The following is a 23752-nucleotide window of genomic DNA, read 5'->3' as shown; positions in this document are numbered from 1 at the left end:
ATGCACACACACTGATTACAAGCAAACAGGTCACAGGTGAGGATGTTATCTTTAGTAGCCATTCAGACCCATTTGAGTCAACTTCTGTGCATGTCATCAGGCCAAAATCACCAGGGTATGTAAACTTTTGATCAGGGTCATTTGGATGTTTTGGGTTGTCATTATGATTTAAAAAGAGAAAACACAGTAGTTTAACAATAAATGGCTTCACCCAACCACTAACCGTGAGTGGAGAAAAAGTTTTGGTGTTATTATTCATATTCTCTGAAAAAAGGCCAAGAAAGCAAAAAAAAAAAAATGCAAAATTTATTGCATGGAAATTTGGAGACATGTCAGAAGTTTCTAGACTAAAACAACAATCTACATTTTACTCAAAAATATACCTATAAAGAGAAAAATTAGACAAACTGAGCATTTGGAAGTGTTCTCTTAATTTTTGCCAGAGCTGTATGTGTGTATATCTATCTATATATATATATATATATATATATATATATATATATACAAATCTCTTATGGAATAAAATTCTTGGACTTATGTGCCCTGCTAGACGGAATATCAAATCCAGATCACATAGATAAATTAACCTTTTATTTCCCAACGCGTTTCGAAGCCCATAACACTTCTTCCTCAGGGGATGACATGTCATCTTCTCAGTGAAAAAATATAAATATATACACACGTGGTCAAAATTGTTGGTACCCCTCGTTTAATGACAGAAAAACCCACAATGGTCACAGAAATAACTTAAATCTGACAAAAGTAATAATCAAAAATCTATAAAAATGAACAAATGAAAGTCAGACATTGCTTTTCAACCATGCTTCCACAGAATTTAAAAAAAAGTATCTCATGAAATAGGCCTGGACAGAAATGATGGTACCCCTGAAAATAATGTGGCAAAAGGGACATGATAAATCAAGGTGTGTCCACTAATTAGCATCACAGGTGTCTACAATCTTGGAATCAGTGAGTGGCCTGTATAGAGGGCTACAGATCTTCACTGTGCTGTTTGGTGACATGGTGAGTATCACACTCAACATGGACCAGAGGAAGTGAAGGAAAGAGTTGTCTCAGGAAAATAGAAAGAAAATGATAGACAAACATGTTAACGGTAAAAGTTTCAAGACCATATCCAAGCAGCTTGATGTTCCTGTGACTACAGTTTCACATATTAGTCAGAAATTTAAGCTCCATGGGACTACATGTAGCCAACCTCCCTGGACCTGGCCGCAGGAGGATAATTGATGACAAATCAAAGAGACGGATAATATGAATGGTGACAAAAGAGCCCAGAAAAACTTCTAAACAGATTAATGGTGAACTTCAAGCTCAAGGAACATCAGTGTCAGATTGCACCATCTGTCGTTGTATGAGCCAAAGTGGACTTCATGGGAGACGACCAAGGAGGAGACCATTGTTGAAAAAAAAAAAAATCATAGAAAAACGAGACTGGGATTTGCCAAACTACATGTTGACAAGCCACAAAGCTTCTGGGAGAATGTTCTATGGACAGATAAGACAAAAATGGAACTTTTTGACAAGGCACATCAGCTCTATGTTCACAAAAGGAAAAATGAAGCATATCAAGAAAAGAACACTGTCCCTACTGTGAAACATGGTGGAGGCTCTGTTATGTTCTGGGGCTGCTTTTCTGCATCTGGTACAGGGTGTCTAGAATCTGTGCAGGGTACAATGAAATCTCAAGACTATCAAGGGATTCTAGAGAGAAATGTGCTGCCAAGTGCCAGAAAGCTTGGTCGCAGTCGCAAGTCATGGGTCTTGCAACAGGATAATGACCCAAAACACACAGCTAAAAACACCCCAGAATGGCTAAGAGGAAAACATTGGACTATTCTGAAGTGGCCTTCTTTGAGCCCTGACCTAAATCCTATTGAGAATCTTTGGAAAGAGCTGAAACATCTGGAAAAGGCAACCTTCAAACACGAGACAACTGGAGCAGTTTGCTCTTGAGGAGTGGGTCAAAATACCTGTTGAGAGGTGCAGAAGTCTCATTGACAGTTACATTTGATTGCAGTGATTGCCTCAAAAGGTTGTGCAACAAAATATTAAGCTAAGAGTACCATCATTTCTGTCCAGGCCTATTTCCATGAGTTTTATTTTTTTTAAATTCTGTGGAAGCATGGTTGTAAAGCAATGTCTGACGTTCATTTGTTCATTTTCAGGGATTTTTGATTTATTATTACTTTTGTCAGATTGAAGTTATTTCTGTGACCATTGTGGGTTTTTCTGTCATTAAATGAGGGGTACCAACAAAAATAACCACATGTGTATATATATTTTTTAGAGGTGTGGGGAGGCCCAAATAAAACTTTTGCTATGGGGTCCTGTGATTGCTATGTACGCCCCTGCTTACAGGGCAGTAATAATGAGGGCAATCTGGCTGGTTTCTCAGAACCCGAGGCTCCTGGGTCCCATTGACAGATTATCCTCATCATAAGCAGCGTACCGGGCAGAGAAGGGGGCCCAGACACATTTCTTGCCAGAGGCCCCAAGCTGTCAGTGTTCACCCATGTATATACATACATATATTTACACGCAGCCCAAGCCCCCTTACTTAGCTAGCATTCTGACTTACTGAAGCCACCACTAGATGGCGCTTATGACATGCTGTGCTATTGGTTATAATGTAGACACAGTATGCAGTAAGCTCACATGCTCCCTCTTGTGGTGGCTGCAGGATGTTATGTTTTAAATCAGTGCCAAAGCAGATGCTCTATATTAGAAAAACCAAGCTCAAAACCCTTAAAATAGTAACCGCGATTATAACGGAAACACTTCTAGCCTAACTAGTATTTTATCCTTACACATGTTGTTTAGGAAACAATTATTTACCTGCAAGTAACAGGTACTGTAAATGATCGCTACAAATCCCAAAATACCTTTTATTACGTGTATTGAAATGTCTCAACAGTGGGTATTGTCCATTTATAAGAATGGATGCACTTTTTTTCGGGGGGTGGGAGGGGGATACAGCATAACAATATCTGCATTGTATGACATCGGATGGATCTATTATGATATTCAGACATCATCAGGATATCTCCGGTCATTAAAAAAATATGTGTCTGTTTAATAATAAAGCCATGCAGAATCTGGGGTGAGTTCAATCCATTCACACTGTGATAAAACCATGCATTCAGTAGCTGGTGTTAAATCATATAAGTACATAAGAAGCCGTCCGGAAGCATCTCATTAGTATATAAGAGCTGCAGAGATGACGGTTCACTATGGATATCCCACTGTACCACAAAGCATCAGTCAGTAGCAGTTTCCAAAAATCAGTCAGGACATTAGGCACTATGAAAAAAATATTTTACAGATACCTACAATCATATATATATTTTTTAATATTAGGAAAAATATCGCTGTGCCCAAACCATGAAGATGTCCGGTATACTTTGTTTTTATGTTTTCATGTGCTACCTCTTTCCAACTGATCTAGACCTCTCGAATCACGGCAATAGCAGAATATAAGGAACACAATGGCAGTCGTTGCTAGGGTGGAGGGATACCTTACAGAAAATTTTCACCTCCCTTGTCCTATGTTCTGTTAGGCCTCTTTCACACATCCGTTTTTTTTAATCCAGCACGATGCGGCGAAAAGTGTGAAAACCGGATCCGGTTTTGGCACATAGAATGTAATGATCGCCGCATCGTGCTGGATGGACATACGGCGCCTCCGGTTTTTGCCGGAAACGGCAAACCTGCGCCGTCCGGCGTCAGCTAAAAACGTTGGCTGCAACGTTTTTGCAGCACCGGTCTGGCTTTTTCAACAGCGCATGCGCGGGCACTGTGAGTTTTAACCCCACAAGTGCCCGGCGCAGCACGCGCTCTCTCTCCCCCCCTCCATACATACCGGCTTCCCCAGTGCGGGCTTCCCTGGTGCTGCCTCTCTCGCTTGCTCCCGCTGCGGCTCCTTTACCGGCTTCCCCGGTGCTGGCTTCCCCGGTGCTGCCTCTCTCTCCTCCGTACATAAAGGCTTCCCCGGTGCTGCCTCTCTCGCTTGCTCCCGCTGCGGCTCCTTTAATACCGGCTTCCCCAGTGCTGCCTCTCTCCTCCGTATATACCGGCTTCCCCGGTGCTGCCTCTCTCGCTTGCTCCCGCTGCGGCTCCTTTAAATGTTTTACAAGCCAGATCAGGCGCCGCACCTGCATCCGCTGTCACCGCTGCACACCTGATCCGGCGGTCCGGCTTTCCGCCGCACACCGCCGGAACAATCACACCGGATGTGTGAAAGTAGCCTTACTGGATAGCATCAACCCTTTCCAAGCCACCATGAAACATATATAGGACAAAGTTAAGCGGCACTGACAAAAGAGAGGAAAAGACTAAAAACATCAGTGATAACCATTGGCTCATGCATATAATCCAGGGTTTTGGGGTGGTGCGGCATGCTGGGGTGCTGTTAGTATCACAGGTTCCTGAGGTTTATCTAAATGTTCCAAAATAAACCATTGTAGGTAGCACAATGAATATATATATAATATATTGCCTACCGGAGTGTGGGATTGTTCTGTCAGCTTTTTCTCCCACAGTTTTAAACGCTGTTCTCGTTCTTTTAGCTCTTGTTCCTTAAAGCTTAAGTCTCGCTCCAGTTTCTTAAGCCTCTCCAGTGTTTCTTCGATTTCACATCTGCGCAATAAACAAAGTAACATGGATGTTATTTCCTACATTTATACAACCTGCATAACATATAAGAACCTCCTACTTCCCATCACACCGGACGTCATTGTGTTCGGATCCATAGGCTTGTAGGATCTATGCAGATAACACTTGCCAACAAGAGCCAATAAAAACAATGTAAAAACATTCTTAAGCCAAATCAGACCAAAGTAGGACATTTCTTTGTTATTTTTATGTGGACCATCAGTCTGCACAAAAAGGCAGCCATAGACGAAAATGTGTCCATGTGGTACAAAAGTGGACATGTGACTCAAGCTTTAGATATCCAAATTATGTTTGGGGAAAAAAAAAGGATTGGGCATGCTGAATTTCAACATGCCCAATCCCTTGTTCTCAGAGTTTTCTGGCAGTGGCTTATTTTCCCTTTAGCTACTGAGGACTCGTGCACTGAACGTCATTATGAGGGGAATCACAAAAGGCACATATTGCCTCTTCCCATGCAACCGCTGGGTACGATGAGATGCACATCTATTGCAGCATATGTGTGGAGCCCAACTCTTGTCCTCATGTCCTATTCTGCAGTCAAAATACAGGTTGTAGGTTTTCCTTATCATGGTAGTCAAGTTTCGCCTCTGTGACTCAAAAGTGACTTCTCTGCATATGTAGTGCTTTGTTAATGCAAGAACGAGGCATATCTGAAAAAACATATAGAACATGTCAATATGCTAAGAAACTAAGCTAAGAAATCCAAAAACTGTATACCTTACACAGAGAGCATTTATAAAAGTAGGCTATACAGTTGTAATTAGGATTACGTTATCGGAGCGGAGTTGGCTTTTTTTGATAGAAGACTGAAGGCTCAATAGACTAAATAGATGATGCAATAGATGAGCTGCTAACAATCAATAATGATGAGGAAATAATAAAGATATAATTTTTATATAAGCGGGCATGAAAGGTGTCATAAGGTATTACAACCTCCTTTGGATCTTGAAAATGAGAGCCAATCTGCAAATTTAAGCATCATATTCGTTTTTGGCACCACAAAATTAGTTGAGTTCAACTGTTTTCGTCTCTGAACCAATTTGGCTGTAGAACAGTGATATCCACTTGACATTTCCCAAATCTGAGATCTTTGGAAAATGTTAATGATCTAACTAATTGGTAGTATTAGTAGATATCTCAAGTAGAGACATCTCAAGTCCTTGCACGAGGGCATGACTTTAAAATTCCGAAATGTGGATTTGTTATTTTATCTTCGTATTGTTACAGTGGATTTCAGAGTAGACGTCTATTCTCAATCTCCGTGCTCGTATTCAAGCCAACGCAAGTGGGATGATATTTTATATTGTAGGGCATCAAACACGAAACTATAGGACTCAAATAAATACCACTTTTCTCAGACGCTCGTGGAGATTGAATACTGTATATGGTCAAAACCTTAACAAAAAATGACTTATTATACTTTTTATTTTTTTGTATTAAAAGTGGGACAAGAGCGCACACAGACCACATGGTAACTTATTCATAGCTACAACAAAGAAAAAAATGTCCTTCACAAAGGCCAATATTTTTTATCAGGCAATGTAGAAATATAGATTGGGTTACCGCTAGGAATTAAAATATACCCCACTGGCAATCGGTAGGCGGCCAGCTATGGGAATTGTTCCAGAAATAAGGATCTAAGCAACCTGATCAAATGTGAAGATGAATTTTTTTTTTTATACAAAGATTTTGATATCTCAGGTTTCAATTCTACATACTGTTCTTTTGACCTTTTTATACGCTCAGAGCAAGCCTACTTTTTTTTGGCAAATGCCTCTCCGCTGTCAACATGACAAAACCAGATAGATGGCCACCTATCACTTAAGACAGATTCGCTACAGAAGCAGAGAACAGCAGAAAGGTTTGATCTTACCAAAGTAAAGGCTGAGACGGTGGTGGATCCTCATTAAATAATACTTACACAATGAAAGGTAAAAATATAAAGAAAGATAACCCCCCCACCTTTTTTTGCGGTGAAAAAATAACCAATTCATTTCCGATAGTACACGGAAAATATTTAATTACTGCCGTTAAATTGTTTACTTTTGATGAACCGACTGAAACGCGATTGAAGACCAATGCAGAGATGATAAATGTAAACTGGAATAATTTCATTAAAAAAATGAAAAAGAAAAAAAAAGTGATAAAAACATACAAGTAACAATGGGTCCAGTCAGATTATAAAATAAATCTAAAGTTTTATTATTATTATTCAACCAATTTCACAGGGTGCCTTTAGCCAAAAATGAAATCCAAAAATAGAAATTATTCTTTTTCTTTAGGGAACTTTTTAAAAGGAAGCTATAATCTGAAGATGACCTATTGTTTAAATCAGGTTTTTGTGTTGCAGGTATGTCTTTCAAACGTTTTGCCAATTTTTTTTATTTTCATATCAAGATCATTATTAAAAAAGCAAAATTAGCAATCTTGCAATTTTCACAGTGACCACTGGAGCTTTTTTAGGCTCAAACTTCCTGCTCTTTCAGGAAGAGTTTTCAGCAAGGCTCCTTATCAGAGGATGCATTACCATGACAGGCAATGCTATTATACACAGCTGATAATAGAGGATTCACCCATCACAATAGGCGATGTCACAGCTACCCCTCCCTTCACAATGACCTTGGCACATCCTCATTCAATTATTCAATACAAATGGTAGGATGGGTCAGGGGTTTGACCATTGTGGCTATGTACATGTGTTGTTTCCTGACACTACAGGAAGTTAAGGTTTAAAAAGACCCCTGTGATCAGAGTGAAAACTGCAAGATTTCTATTTTTGGTTTTTAATAAAGTTTATGATATGAAAAAACCCTCTTTTTAAAAATAAATAAATAAATAAAATAAACCTGGATTAAACAATGTCATTTTTGCATGATAGCATTCCTTTAAGGTAGGCATTTACCATCAAGAGGTTTAAGCCTAACCCTTTTTCAGCCAGCAACTTTTTGTCCTGACCCCATAGCTGGTCCAGGATGCTTATGTAATGAATAGGAAAAGGTGAATAACCCGCTGGCATACTCTTCTGACAACAGTTAATCTCCAAGGAGAACAAGAGGGTCAGGTGTTAAAATTCAACTTTCTAAATCCTTATTGCCTCTGACGGTTGATTTAATATTCAGGAAACCCTTGCCACTCTTTACAAAAAGAGATAGTTTTGTCACAATTGTCTATAATGTGTATAGGACTTTAATTTACATGGCCGCAAAAATATATACTGCTTCTGCACCACGTTCACTCTCTGCACGTAAGACTCTTCACATTTGTGCTGTTCCATTTATATCTTAAAAAAAAGTCTGGACTGCCATCCTTGACTTAAAAAAGCCCCATTAAAAAAATTAATGGGATGCCCTATGCTTGTATGGCTTTGTTAGGAGCAGATGCTTCGATGGTAGTGTGAACAAAGCCTAAAGATTAATTTATTTTAAAATAAAAAATAGACTGTTCTAACTGTGACTGATATATTCTTTAGGCCGGGATCACACTACCGTGTGTGATGGGAGAAACTCGCACGAGTCTCTCACATCAACACCCGGCGCTGCCGCCGTCACTCAGGACCAAAGCTGCGGCTGCATAGAAATGCATGCAGCCTCAGCTCCGGTCCTGGGTGCCGGCGGCAGTGCCGGGTGTTGATGCTAGAGACTCGTGCGAGTTTCTCCCATCACACACGGTAGTGTGATCCCGGCCTTAGGGAGGAAAAATGTCTAGATATAGTTATCAGATTTATAAATTGCATATTTGTCTTGATTCAGTGAGATTGGTTTGTAATATGATGTTAGTTCCTTAAATGTATAGGTTTTAGTTTAGGCGTAAGTTGTTTTTTGAAAAAAAAATTTAATGCGTAAAATTATGTTTTAGATCTAATCTGTTTCAGGAAAAAAAAATTGTTGCACAATGTGAGCCACTAGTAGATAGAAATAAAAAAATTACATGTGTGATTGGCTCCAACAAGCACAAGTTGTATCGAAACGTTACTGGAGTTGTAGGAGGACTAGGGAAGATTTTGCATGGGACCAGCGAAGGATTTGTAAGGTGAATTTACTCTGTTTGTTTAGCTCATTGGAAACTGTTTGTAAAATATGCCTTGGGGGCTGGAAAAATGTAAAAAAATGTTAATGCGGCACAGGAAAGAAAAAAGTACTAAATGCTAGGAGAAAGAAAAAAGTTGAAATTTGTATTCCTCAACAGTAGATGGAGCAAGAAATTGCTACTACCGTCCAGAGTTCACGAGGCTGATAAATCTTTACAGCAGTTTCAAAACGGGAATCTTGCTATTTATAATCTCATCACGTGACCGGGCTACAGACCTGGAGTCACTTTTTCCATTTATACTCCTGTAGCTCCGACCTCCGAAATTTCATTGTAATTGACTGTTGTTAGTTTGTATACTCCTGTTCCCAAGTATCATCCACATTGTCTGTGTTTTCTGAGTTTCTGATTGTTCTGCTCGCATTTCATCGCAAGCTTTGAATATTTTGCTATCTCTATAACAGTTTTCCCTGGACGTGTTCCATGGTTTCTTAATATAGCCTGCAGTGGGAAACTTGTGGTACCAATCCCCTGATGATACCGTGCGGTTTGTAATGTTTCTTCCCAAATACTTAAAGCAGCAGAATGCACCAGATTATGGGTGGAAGAGGCAGAGGGCACAACATGGTTCATGCAGTTACTATGGGATAGAAAAACTGTAAAACATATACTTATATACATATTTCTTCTCTTTCTATTTATAGAAACTTATACTGTATACTTTTTTTGCAAACTTTAGCAATAGGTGCTTTGGAAATAAAAATTATTAGTGCTGATCTCCTACCAAAATTGAGGTCAACTGAATTTAAAGCGAACCTGTCACCATATTTGACCAATATAAGACCACCACTTTTCAGGTCTGGTATACAGCATTCTAGAATGATGTATATCTGCCCCCAACCTGACCAGTAAATCAAGAAAAAGACCTTTGATTATAGTCACCTACAGGGTGGTCCGGTCAGAGGAGTGTTGCTGGTCTTGGTTCAGCGCCTCCCTTCTTGCGATGTCGTCTTCCTTCTTGCTTCGTGTGGGTGACTCATCCCTACATCATCCACACACACTCTCTGGCATCGCGATCCTGCACAGGGTCTCTGACTTTTCCCAGCACCTGAGCACTGCAGTACTTTACTATGCCCTATGCAGGGAAAAGAAGTACATCTATGCAGGGGCGCGATGCTAGGAGAAGGCAATGCAAGAAGAAGGGAGGTGCTGGACCAAGACCAAATACACCCCTTAGACCGGACCGCCCAGCAGGTAAGTATAATAAAAGGTCTTTTCCTTGTCTTGTAGGTTGGGTTGGGGGCAGATATACAACATTATAGAATACTGTATATCAGGCCTGAAAGGTCGTGACCGTATCTCATCTCTTGTCAAACCTGGTAACAAGTTCCCCTTAAGGGCAACCAGTACTTAGGATTTAGCTTCTTCAGGAAGGCATAACACATGCTTTGTCCCATGGTACATGGTCCAGCTCCTTAGACTTTGAATGAAGCCGCAGCGAGCATGCATGTCTAGTACTACAAGTCATGACTGGAGTGGGGTCTCAGCTGTTTAACTTCCACTGATATAGAAGTTATAACATTTTCTTTTTCTTAACCACAATTCTCCTTTAACAATATGGCAGCCATATTTCTCAAATGCGTTGGCTCAACCCCTTTAATAAAAGATCTGTTACAGATATTAGCTGATCAGTAAAGGACTGGCCACAGAATCACGAGGATACAGACGATTTTGTTTGGAGGAAATTGCAGCAACTGGATCATTGTCCCCTTTAGCAGCCGCAAAATGCGTTATGACATGACATGGCAGCTATTTAAATTCATTCTTGCCCATGTGGACACATGGAGAGTAAGGACACCCTAGGACAACTCTTGGTCACAAATCTAAAGGCTAAAAAGTTAAAAACCTAACCATAAAACCAAAATGAAATGAAGCCGTCATTGATTGCCACACCACATCCCCTCATGCAAAAATACAGACGTCCTGTCCATGGTATGCTAATTTCAAACAAAGCTGCTCAGTCTGATGAATCTGTGCATATCCTTAAGGCCTGTTTCACACATCCGTCTTTTACATCAGCTGCAATCCGCGAAAATGGCGGGACATGGATCCGCAACCGTTTTGAAAGCAACGTGTGCTAGCGGACCGTTGCTTTGACGGATCCGGGGAGGGCAGAAATTTAAAGGAACCCGTGCCGAGAGAGAGATTTTTTACCAGCCGCCAGAACGGGATTTAGGGTTAAATTTCCGGCAAAAGCAATGCTTCCGGGCATCCGCAGTGACAAATGCGGATCCGGCCAGCCTAAAAAACGTTTCATTGTCCGTCCTGTCATGTCAGCGGACGCCAAAATTTTGGCGGATCCGTAAAAAAACGGATCCAACGGATGACCATCTGTCAAGATCCGCCGATAATGCAAGTCAATGGGAAAAAAACACGGATCTTTTTTTTGCAAAACGGCGGATTTTGACTGATGGAGACAAACGGATGTGTGAAACAGGCCTAAAGGAAATGTTTGTGTGTGTATATGTATGTATGTATGTATATATATATATATATATATATTAGTTTTTTTAATGCATCTATAATACTGCAACCAAATAGTTAACCCTTTCTGGACAAGGGAATTTTTCATTTTCTTCACCTTCTTCCAAAAAAATAGCTTTTTTTTATTTTTCTGATTAAATAGATGTGTGGAGGCTGTTTTGTTGCAGGATCAGTTATAATTTGGAATTGCAACTCGTCCTGAAAAATGGAAAAAAAAAACTCCGAGTGGAATGAAATGGTGAAAAAAAATGCAATTCCACCAATGTTTTGGGGTTTTGTTTTTATAGCATTCATTGTGCGGTAAAAGCGACCTAGAAACATGATTGTCAACGTCAGCATGATTATGGCAATAACAAACATACATTGATATTTTTCTATTTAAATGGCGATGAAGAATTCACAATATTGTAAAAAACAAAACACATTTTCTGAGACAGTATAACATTTTTATTTTTCTGTCGATGGCTCATTTTTGTGCAGCGCACTGATGTTTTTATTGATATCAATTTCGTGTACGTATGATCTATTGATTGATTGTTACTACATTTTTTGAGGGAGATAAATTGACCAAAAAAATTGGAATTCTGGTGTTCTGATTTTTTTTTCTTTACTGCGTTTATCAATCAGATTAATTAATTTGATATTTTACTAAATCAGACTTTTTCAAATGTGGCAATGCCAAATATGCTTTTTTTCCTTTCTTTATTTTTAACAGGGTAAAAGATTATAATTTGATTTTTGTTTATTTTTTTTCATATTTTTATTATATACATTCTTTTTTTAATCTCCTTAGGGGACTTCAGTCTGCAAGTCACAGTATTTCTGTATATGGTGAATATCTCAGGCTCCTATGGAGCTTAGCCAGCACCTGCAAATGTCAATTTAAATTTCACTGTCAGAGACTGACAGCCGGGACCGTCAAGAGACTCATGCCGGCTATATTATATAATATAGCCGCCACCAGGCGCATGTGGGGGGAAGTTCAGCTCCTGAGCCCAATCCACACGTCTGGATCCTCTCCCAGGATATTAATTCATGCCCCAATGCTTTACAGAAGTCATGTGAACCATGGAGAGCAATTCATTTCACACTCGAAACTACATTTATATGGATACACCTAAATAAAATGGTTGGTGATATCAACTTCCTGTTTGTAGCACATTAGTATATGGGAGGGGGAAACTTTTCAAGATGGGTGGTGACCATGGTGGCCATTTTGAAGTCAGCCATTTAGGACCCAACTTTATTTTTTCCAATGGGAAGAGGGTCTTGTGACACATCAAACTTATTGAGAATTTCACAAGAAAAACAATGGTGTGCTTGGTTTTATTGTAACCTTATTCTTTCATAAGTTATTTACAAGTTTATGACCACTTATAAAATGTGTTCAAAGTTCTGCCCATTGTGTTGGATTGTCAATGCAACCCTTTTCTCCCATTCTTGACACACTGATAGCAACACTGCAGAAGAAATGCTAGTCTAAGGGGGTCAGATTCCTTGTTGGACTGCTTGGACCTGACACCCATAATGTGGTGGTGCACCATCTTGCTGGAAAAACTCAGGTAACGTGCCATCTTCAGTGCATAAAGAGGGCAACACATCATCATGTAGCAATTTCAGATATCCAGTAGCATTGAGGTTTCCATTGATGAAGAATGGCCCCACTATCTGTGTACCCCATATACCACACCATACCATCAATTATGGGTGTCAGGGCTGAGCATTCCTACATGAAAAGTTTCCTGGAAAGTGGATTGGTCGTCGTGGGCCAGTTGAATGGCCACCAAGGTCTCCCAATCTGACCCCCTTAGACTTTTATTTTTGGGGTCATCTGAAGGCAATTGTCTATGCTGTGAAGATACGAGATGTGCAGCATCTGAAACAATGGATACTGGAAGCCTGTGCCAGCATTTCTTCTGAGGTGTTGCTATCAGTGTGTCAAGAGTGGGAGAAGAGGGTTGCATTGACAATCCAACACAATGGGCAGGACTTTGAACACATTTTATTAGTGGTCATAAACTTGTAAATAACTCTTGAAAGAATAGAGTTACGTTAAAGCCAAGCACACCATTGTTTTTCTTGTGAAATTCTCAATAAGTTTGATGTGTCCTATGATCCTCTTCCCATTGGAAAAAATAAAGTTGGATCCAAAATGGCAGACTTCAAAATGGTCACCACCCATCTTGAAAAGTTTCCCCTCTCCCATATAATAATGTGCCACAAGCAGGAAGTTGATATCACCAACTATTCCCATTTTATTTAGGTGCATTCATATAAATGGCCCACCCTGTATTTTATATGGGCATGTAGCGCTTTCAAAGACCAGCAATACCTTTACAGGACCAATCCCTTCCTCCATTTCTGATAAATCAGCATTTGAATTGATATGCAAATGAAGAACTATTCGTAGATCTGAAGGCTCTGTCACTCCAGCTCTATTCCCCACCTAGCACCACTGCCTCCTGCTTGACTGATGACTCCTTTGCCTGATGTCACACAACATAGAATCTGTCAAGTCAAGCAGGAGGATGCGGCGCTGGCTGGAGAATAGAGCTGGAGTGAGAGAGGCTTCAATTCTATAAATAGCTCTTCAACCTCATTTGCATATTAATTCAAACATAAAGAAACAGAAGAATAGAATGGCTAAGTAACAGAATTTATGGACTTGTCTTTAAAAGAGCTGCATGCATATATAAATGGTTTAAGGGTGAAATTCTGCTGTAAGATTCCTTTTAAGATATTGTGCTTAACACCAAAAATTCATTATTCTTACCTCCACTCAGCTTTATTATGCAAAAATGAATTGCATTGGTCTGGCAGCTTGCTGTCATTTGACATAGACTCCAAGTTTGAGATAATCTGTTTAAATGATGGCCTTTTCTAGGAAATATAAGCATTGGGGAAAAACAGGTATACATAAATGTTGATATAAAATGTAAATTGAGCAGTGTAATAATTAGTTCAACCATGTAAATATTACATCATTGTTCAAAACTACATGTTGGTCAAAGCAACAACCACAAAACTATTCACGGATGTACAGCTCTGGCAAAAATTAAGAGACCACTTTCAAATGTTCACTTTGTCTGATTTTTCTCTTTATAGATATATTTTTGAGTTAAATGTAAATTGTTCTTTTAGTCTATAAACGACTGACAACATGTCTCCGAATTTCCAAGCAATAAATTTAGTTTTTTTTTCTGACGAGGAAAAATGGTCAAAATTAAAAACAAACAAACAGTGCTTTCAGACCTCAAATAAAGCAAAGAAAACAAGTTCATAATCATTCAGAAACAACAATACTAATGTTTTAACTCAGGAAGAGTTCAGAAAACAATATTCTGTGGAATAACCGTGAATTTTAAAAACAGCTTTCATGCATCTTGGCATGCTTGCCACCAGTCTTTCACACTGCTTCTGGCACACAAATTTAAGCAGTTTCTTCTTTGTTTCTTGTTGTTCTTCTTGATTACATTCCAGAGGTTTTCAATCGGTGCAGGTCTGGAGAATGGGCTGCCCATGACAGGGTTTTGATGTGGTGGACTCTTAATTTTTTCCAGAGCTGTATATTAGATATCGTGCACTGAAAATGTTGTTTCTCTCTTGCGTTTTTCAGTCTTTTTTTTTTTTTATCTTTTCCTTTTTTGCTGGCATGTGCATTTTTTATGTGATTGATAAATAGTAAAGCTTGTTCTGGTGTAATGTTAGACATCTGATCAAATCAGATGTCTCTCCTCTTCTTCTCACCTTTACTGATAATACTGAGCAAGAAACTGCAGCAGCATCCCCCTCCTGTCCCTAACTCCATCTTCTATTCCTTGTTTTGCAATAAACAGATTCTAGCTCAGATTTAAAGGGAACCGGTCATCAGGATGTTATACTCCAAACTAATGGCATGTATATAAAGGTGCTTTAATGTTGAGTAAAGCCTTACCTTTCTTGTAGAGATCCATTTTGTTGTTTTAGATAAATCCATAGTAGAAATTGTATGCTAATGACTTGCAAGTGCAGTGGGTGACCCCAACATGTTCAGCTCTCTTGCCTCTCTCCATATTACCCTCCTGCTGCTGCCTGCCTTTTGTCTCTGATTGACAGGTGACTGAAACATAAGTAATCTGTCAGTCAGAGACAGGAGGCTGGCATGGAATATGGAGAGAGGCAGAAGGGCTGTAAGTGCAGTGCCCACCCACTGCACTTACAGCTTATTAGCATGCTATTTTAACTATCAATTTCTCTAAAACAGCAAAACAGATTTCTACAAGAAAGGTAAGGATGTAATCAGCATGAAAGCACCTTTATACACAGACCATTAATTTTTTTATTATAAAATTCTGATGAAACGAGGAATAAGCCAACAACTACAAAATTAGTAAAATGTCATATATTTTTTTTCTTTTTTTTAATAGAGATGAAAAAAGAATTAAAATAGCATAGTGGCGCCAGGTCTCCACGTATCGTGCTTCCACAGCTCTTAGTCTTGACAAAAAACATAAAATTGCATAATATTCTGATGACGGTTTATCTTTTAAGAGGTTTGTGAATATTTAAACACAGCCTGAACAACAGGAAAATTCCACTTTGCCCTAATCAGATATATTACAAAGTTTCATGAGTTTACATTTACTATTAATTTAGAGTAAAAAAAATGTATCACTGTAAAGCATGCAGTACGGGCTCTCATAAACATTTCATACAAAGATATTCTACATACTGTGAAAATCACCATATTACAATTAAGACAGATCATAACCTGCAATTTCAAGGGTTTTACAGTAACATAGTAACAACACAATGAGCTGTGCAAAACAAAACAACAATCACAGAAGTACTATACTTAACACATCGAACTGTAGTTGTACTGCTAAATCAATATATAGTGTTAAATAATTTTTAAAAAAACCTGTTTTATAATTACCTGTGATTGTGATGTAACAAAACGCTACAGTGTCTGCTCTTAGACACATTTTCTCAATACTATAGTTAAAATATACAGTACAATTTTTAACATAAAGGGTAAAAAAAAGCTGGAAAATGCAATAATGACTTCTGAAGAGAGTCAAAGAAAACCTTTTAGAGAAAATTAAGATGTTGGATTTACCCATTAATTTGCACATGTGGCAGCACATGTTAAATCTATGGAGAAGTGGGGGGAGCAGTATCTGCTCGACATTTTGGCACAGCTTATCTTTGTGGCTTATAAAATAAAAGTTAAAGGGTTTTGGTTAAAGGGGTCTTGTGAGCAGCAGAGCTGTAGTAGTATTAGTCGAACTATAAAGCCGAGTACAAGTTTTGTTACAACACATTAAGCTATCAGTGGTTTGTTCTACACTGTTATCACTGTATTTTCATATAGAGGTAACAGTGCATTTGAACAAGCACACAGCTCAGTACAGTGAAAACCATGATACTGGGTGCCAGGGACAGTGATTCTACAGGACTGTGAAGACTAAAGGTCCCGTCACACCAAACGATGCACCAGCGATCCCCACAACGATACCACCTGGTCAGGATCGCTGGTGCATCGCTACATGATTGCTGGTGAGCTGCCAAACAGGCAGACACACCAGCGATCAGGACCAGCGAGGACGCTGGTATCCAAGGTAAATATCTGGTAACTAAGCGCACGCGTCGCTTAGTTACCCGCTTTGTACCTTGGATACCAGCGTGCTCACGCTGAGAGCTGGTATCCAAGGTAAATATCGGGTAACTAAGCGCGCACGGCACTTAGTTACCCAATATTTACCTTAGATATCAGCTCCCAGCATCTGCTTACAGCACTGGGAGCTCACTGATCGTTGCTCTCCCGCTGCCACACGCAGCGATGTGTGCTGGCCAGCAGGATGACCAACGATCAAAAAATGGCCCAGGACATTCCTGCACGATCAGCGATAACCGGCAGGGGGGCTGGTCGCTGATGCGTGCCAAACACAGCGAGATCGCTAGCGAGACCGCTGATGCATCACAAAATCATCGATCTCGCTAGCGATCTCCCTATGTGTGACGGGCCCCTTACTCCTTGGTAGCCGAGAGGGGGAGGAAGGAGGATGGTGAGCAGCAAACTGTGGTATAGAAATCAATGGGCTAGACAGAGCTGACAGATCTGTAGGAGATAACTAATGTAATGACAACACGCCCTTGGCCAGGCTCTGTTGGTTGAGCTTCATGGAAACCAGCTGTGCACCATGAAAGACAAAAGCTGTCACTGCAGGAGAATGACAGCAGATAGAACAAGCAAGTCTATTGCAAACTTGCTTATTTTCATGCTAACTCATTAAAGCAAATTGAATAATGAGAGAATCTTATTTGATGTTATTTTTTTCCTCAATGTCATCATGTATAAGGTAAGTATCTGCCATCACCGTATAGAGTAGATTATTGTTCTTCCCACTTTAAAAAATACAGGTGACAGCTGGCTCAGACTGGCCTATAAGGGAACAGGTGAATCCCTTGATGGGCCTGTAACAAATAATTTAAAAAAAAGCCTTCCAAAAGGAATCTGACCCCTTTAGACTAGCATTTCTGTTGCTATCAGTGTGTCGAGTGGAAGAAGAGGGTTGCATTGACAATCCAACACAATGGGCAGCATTTTGAACACATTTTAGAAGTGGTCATAAATTTGTAAATAACTCATGAAAGAATAAAGTTACCTTAAAACCAAGAACACCAATTTTTTTTGTGAAATTCTCAATAAGATTGATGTGTCACATGACCCTCTTCCCATTGAAAAAAAATAAAGTTGGATCCAAAATGACCAACTTCAAAATGACCGCCATGGTCACCACCCATCTTGAAAAGTTTTCCCCCTCCAATATACTGATGTGCCACAAACAGGAAGTTCATATCACCAACCATTCCCATTTTATTTAGGTGTATCCATATAAATGGCCCACTCTGTATAAAAGAAAGATAAATATGTGAATGAGAGTAATGGAATATTTGCATGTGGATAAACAGTGGACCCACAGAGTTAGTGTTGCTGGTGGGCCCTTGGCACCACAGTCCGACCCTGGGTGACAGTACAATACCGCTCATAGCTCATAATTTGGTAAAGCATTTTGCTTCCAATGACATCTCCTCTTTACTAGTGTTTTTTCACATAAGTCAAAGCTACACGTTGCAGCTATATCATCCATGAAGAAGAGACTAGAGCTGCCATATAACCAAACATAAACTAAGGCAGAAATGTTATGATACTGGAAAAATACTTAAACACAGGATCAACATCTCTACAGACAAACATAAAAAAATAGATAAGTTAGTTTAATGCAGAATTATATTAGACAAATTGGTGTCAAAAAACAAATACCTTTGCTTCGGCGTCCCAGCACAGGCGCATCAATTCTGCAAAACTTCTCGGACAGGAGCTGGGAATAGTCAACCTCTGAAAACAAGAGAAACAGAAATATTTTTGTATCACTGGAATTAAAACATTCTGGAATTCACTGGGGAAAGCAATCCGAACTTTTAATGGATTGCGCTAAGTCCAAGGGCCAGGTTTAGCATCCTCTAAAAGGTTTCAAGATTTCCTGGGGACATTTCCAATTAGTATTCCATGGAGTAACATGATGATAACTCCGCGAAGGCCTACTCATGAAGTGACGCAAAAGGTTTATTCTGGTAATGGACATGGAAGTGTGGTGAGCTCAGAAGTAAACTATGGGCAGAACAACGTTCATTATGGCCTCTTTATATTTTGGACTTTTTTGCAAATTACATTCACAAATAAATTAATCTAAACTAACCAGTTTTTTAACAAAAAAATGTAGATTCAAATTGTCTGTTTTTTATTTATTTTTTTAATTTTTTTCTTTTTGGCCCTGACAGTTTTAAGGGTGAATTGGCAAATATCTCTGATACCGTTTCTTTTATTATTCGCTATAGTTTTTTTTTTTCCCTAAATAATGGAAGTTTAATGTGATACAAAGGCAAATTAATGAAGAACTGCACTTTGCGAAAAAGAAGCTTTCGGCTTTTGTATGTTTTATTGTCCTTCATGTAGGTTTTGTTTTACATTGTTTTATCAAGTACATTATACTTTCATCCATTAGCGTTCTATGTTGTAGAGACATCTATTTTGCAGGAGAATATTATAAAAAAAATGGTGATCTAGTCTAATTGCTACTTGGAGTCAGCTTGGAAATTATTCCTTTTAGGCCTTTTAGGTTAGATTGTCTTTTCCCTTATGGGATTTCTACCATTCTTTGTACCAATATAGTGAAATAAAGAGTAAATTTTACACTTTTCGCTTGTTTCCTTTTATTCTGGTTGAACTTGATGGGCATATGTATATTCTCAGTTATATTACGTAGCTTGAATTCATTTCCATATTATTGTTTATATTACATTTATACATTTCATAAAATTTACATTTAAGATATGAAAACATTATTATCCTGATACTGGATATAATTACTCTATTGAGGGAATGATCAAAAAATCCTGCAGTCAGCTCACTAACAAATGTTCAAGAAGTGCAAGGGCACAGGACTCCGTTCTGACCAAACGTAGGCAATCCAAAAGCAAAAAATGGATGAAATATAAAACTTTATTTGGGGAAATAAGTAAAAAAAAAAGTAGATTCCATGTTGCTCTCAGAAAAAATTGTAACGCGTTTTGCACTTACTCCGACGTTCTTTGAGCTTTGTTTGAGATCAGAGAAAGAACGTCGGCATGTGTTCGAAACGCGTAGATGTTTTTTTTTCTGAAGGCAACTACTTTTTTTTTTTTACTTCTCTCCCAATAAAGTTTTGGCTTTTATCCAGAGTGAAACCATTTTTTTCATTTTATCATTACTCCTCCCTCTAACCCCAAATCATAAACGTTATGATGACAGCACTTTTATTATATGCTTTGCCAAATGTATTACTTTATTTGGCATAGTTTATAATATAAAATGAAGGATATGTATAAAAAAAGTTAAATATAAAATTATGTCAAATAGACATTAGAATTGGCTGTGGATATTGTCTCTGTGACCTTGCACCAATATTACATTTTAGGAGACCAGTGTTTATATACAATAAGGACTAGAATGCTATTGCAGAAAAAAATTATATCCAGTATCACACATTTTTCCTTTTCTGATCAGCTACTTAATATGTTTTTGAGAATACTACTACTTGCTTCCTGTTACAGACAGAAAAGATTTATATATATATATATATATATTATTATCAAAGAGATGACGCAAAGGCCTGGGTTGTTACAATGCAAAGAGTGGCAATAGCATGCTTCAAAATCATGAAATAAAAAAAAAATCATCTCTAATAATTGTAAATATTAAATTCGTAAAGAAAAAAATGACAAATGTCTAATATTTTATACCTTGTATTGAAGTATTATATAGACGTACAAAGTAAATTCCATTGCATGTGGAGCATAAGAATTAGCAAAGTGTTCGCTTTGTGACTAGGCGACCTTCACGCACAGGGAAGGTCACTGATGATGACTAGTGCAAAGGTAGGAGAAAAAGAAAAAAAATGTAGCTGATGGCAACCAATAATCTTGGCTCAGAATTCTTTTCAAAATCTGATTGGTTTTCATTTTCAGATTTTTTTTTCTCGCCTCCAGTTTCATATCCAGAATTGAACTAGGCTCAAGATGGCAAGTCAAGCTCCACATTAAATGATGTGATATTTTATAGTAATATAAATATGTTGCGACCATCATTGCGCTGCGCTTAAATCTCAGAGCGAAGACCATTAAGAAAGTTTTAAACAGCAGAGACATTTCCCGTCTGATTTCTCTGGCATAGGAAGTGTTTACAGCACTAAAGACTTCATTCAATGGAAAAAAAAGCTTTGAGGAGGAACCTTGCCGTTCAGCCGCAGCCTTGCCGATACATGTTATGAACATACCTTTAATGTGGAGTTGAACATCCTGCGGGAGGCTAAACTGTAATTTTCTTTATTTTTTTTTTCTTCTTTTATTTTTGAAACTCTCATCTAAAGTGACAGCTTCTTGTAGTAAAACGTCTCCTGCTGGGAGAGTTAAGTTGAAGTAGCTGAAGGTCTCTCACTGAAATATCAACTCCTGGCCAGTAAAAAGATGCCCAAAATCGCGGGAGACGGAGTTAAACTGGTCCCCTACCTTGGACGCAATGGCTCCTTTCATCACGAAGAGCAAACCCCCAGGTTACCCTATTGAGACTGAGAAACTAGTACAGTAGTTCTACAATATTTGATCTACAGCATCACGATGTGAAGCCGCAACAATTAGATGTAAAGGGTCCATTCATGAGGAATAACATCACTTTGACCCTTTGTGTTAGCTCCTACTGGTAATCTTTCCATAAGCGTTGAACTTACTTTCAATTTGAAGAAGATGAAAAAGTCTTTTGCAAACCCCCAATACTGTTTTCATATCTATCAACTGGATCTGAACAAAAAAAAGTAGCCTTACCTCATTTTTTTCTACCACGAGCCAAGCCACTTGCAGTCCTTCCAAGCCTTTAAAAGGAACCTCTCTTGTTAACATTTCCCATAAAACCTTAAAAAAAAAAACATAAACACAATACACCACATTTACAACTTAAACTGTAGTTTACATAAATAACTGTATAACATCCACAGGCTAGCAAGAATCAAGATATATTCAATAAAACGCAAGATCATAAATTACCGAATAGCAGATTTGGTGTCAACACTAAAATTTGTACAGACAAAATGTTGTTTTAATTACAGGAAAACAAAAAAAAATAATAATTTTATCTACTTAGCCAAAAAAAAAATAATAGCTTAAAAAATTGTTCCAATGTTAAACTAACAATCTAAAATACATTTACAAACCAACTATTTAAAACAAAACTTTTAATTTGGTTTTTAATGAATCAAGAAAAGGTTGTTGTGCGTTACAGTAAAATTCTAAAGAAAAGAAAAAATTCAAAAAGGTTTTTTATTATGATCAGTTATTAAAATATATTTATTTCATCACTTATGTAATGTAAGTTAAAATTTACAAAAAAACCAAAGCTTGTATTAGCAAGGGTTTTAGATTTTATAGTCCCATAAATATTTAAGAAACTACAATCTTATACCTTAATAATAATTTTTTTATGCAGCAAGGATAAAAAATGTAGTTGTAACAGAGCACTATAGTTAAAAAGGGAATAATAGCTTCACTTGGGTCCTGTCCCTAGTGCCAAAGGGGCCCAAAGTCTTCATGGCCACATAAGAAGACACCAGTATTATGAATGGCACATGGTAGACGGGGGCCTTGTCACAAATTTTGTATTTGAACTAAGAAGCTTCAGGTTATGGCAGTACTGTAATTAAGGTTTGAAAAACTATTTTTAGGGAACCACATGCACTCGGAAAAGCCTGAATCAGAAAACATCAATCTAAGATATTTCAATACATAACCAGTATGCCATTCATAAGGTACTTAAGAGTCTAAAAGAAAAACATTCTACAGACAAAGCCAAAACAATTCTTTAGCGCATCATTGGTAGACATATCAAGCCATGAACTGGAAGATAGGGTCTACAATGGTCAATGCATGCAAAACCCACTTAGATTTCTTACTATAAATGGTTTGTGGAAGTGTGAGGTTTTGAGGAAATGTTGGATTTTTCTTAAGATGAAAAGATAGGTATTGTAGGAGCTTTACTATAAATTAAATCCCTTTAAAACTAAGTAATGTACTCAAAAATATGCACTGATGAGATTAGAAAAATTATTATTTAGCATTTTCAAAAACATGAAAATTGTGAGTTTATTCAATAACATTCTAATCAAGAAAACACAGAGGAGGCAAATTTAATGGCGTACAATTACATGTCTGCATGATAGGGACATTCGTAATCACTTCCGGACAACCAATAAATGTAAAGTCTCCAAGCCTGACCACTAGAGTGCAAGTACTAAGAAAACATCTTTATTCAGGATTGAGTATAAGATTCCTTACCTATTTCTTAGAGTTTATCTGCCGATCCATGTTTTGTACAACAACATTTCGTATGACACTTCCTCGGGGTGTCTATCTAGTAAGGACTTAATTTTCTGCAGTGTGTTAGTGTTATGTTGGAGTTGCTATCAATGATTTGGATGATTACTCGGCTGTGACAGTGATTGAAACATATGATGGCCCCAAACTGTGTGGTCATCTGTTCATTTCCCATCCCAGTTCTATACAATTTAAGAGGGACCTGTCAGCTTGGAAATGCTGTTCAATCTATGGTCATTGTGTTATAGAGCAGGAGAATTTGCCATCAGACTAAAACGCTCCTCTTACCTAACAACATCCCTAGTTCTTCTTCTGATTAGGATGCCCAGTACATTATCATCTTTATGGGCCAAGCATAAATAACATTGGGTCAAGCCAACTAATTAGAAGAGCAAAGTTGCCAGCAGTTAGGAGGAGATTCCCAGGACTCTGGTTTGGTGGTCACGAACTTCCAAAATGGCGGTTGGACCATCTTGGAGAATCTATATGCTCAACTGTACTACAGTATATAGGTTTTTGAAAAAAGTTCCAGAATAGTCTTTACTTT

General features: G+C 38.3%; 1 protein-coding gene across 3 annotated transcripts in view; it reads right to left on the bottom strand.

Annotated features, from left to right (window-relative positions):
* MAP3K20 (mitogen-activated protein kinase kinase kinase 20) overlaps positions 1 to 23752 on the bottom strand; it is a 194886-nt gene that overhangs the window by 84298 nt on the left and 86836 nt on the right. For all 3 annotated transcript variants that reach the window (XM_073545903.1, XM_073545905.1, XM_073545904.1), the window contains exons 8-11: positions 21664 to 21750; positions 18569 to 18643; positions 14036 to 14142; positions 4521 to 4656 (exon numbers count right to left, since the gene is read on the bottom strand). In XM_073545903.1, coding sequence (XP_073402004.1) covers positions 4521 to 4656; positions 14036 to 14142; positions 18569 to 18643; positions 21664 to 21750 — 405 coding nt within the window. The remainder of the gene's footprint in view (positions 1 to 4520; positions 4657 to 14035; positions 14143 to 18568; positions 18644 to 21663; positions 21751 to 23752) is intronic.

This window comes from Dendrobates tinctorius, unplaced genomic scaffold, assembly GCF_039654945.1.
Source record: "Dendrobates tinctorius isolate UK_male_01 unplaced genomic scaffold, ASM3965494v1 ptg000143l, whole genome shotgun sequence".
NCBI lineage: Eukaryota > Metazoa > Chordata > Amphibia > Anura > Dendrobatidae > Dendrobates > Dendrobates tinctorius.
Note: the sequence above shows the minus strand (reverse complement) of the source record. Positions and strands in the feature narration are given on the sequence as shown.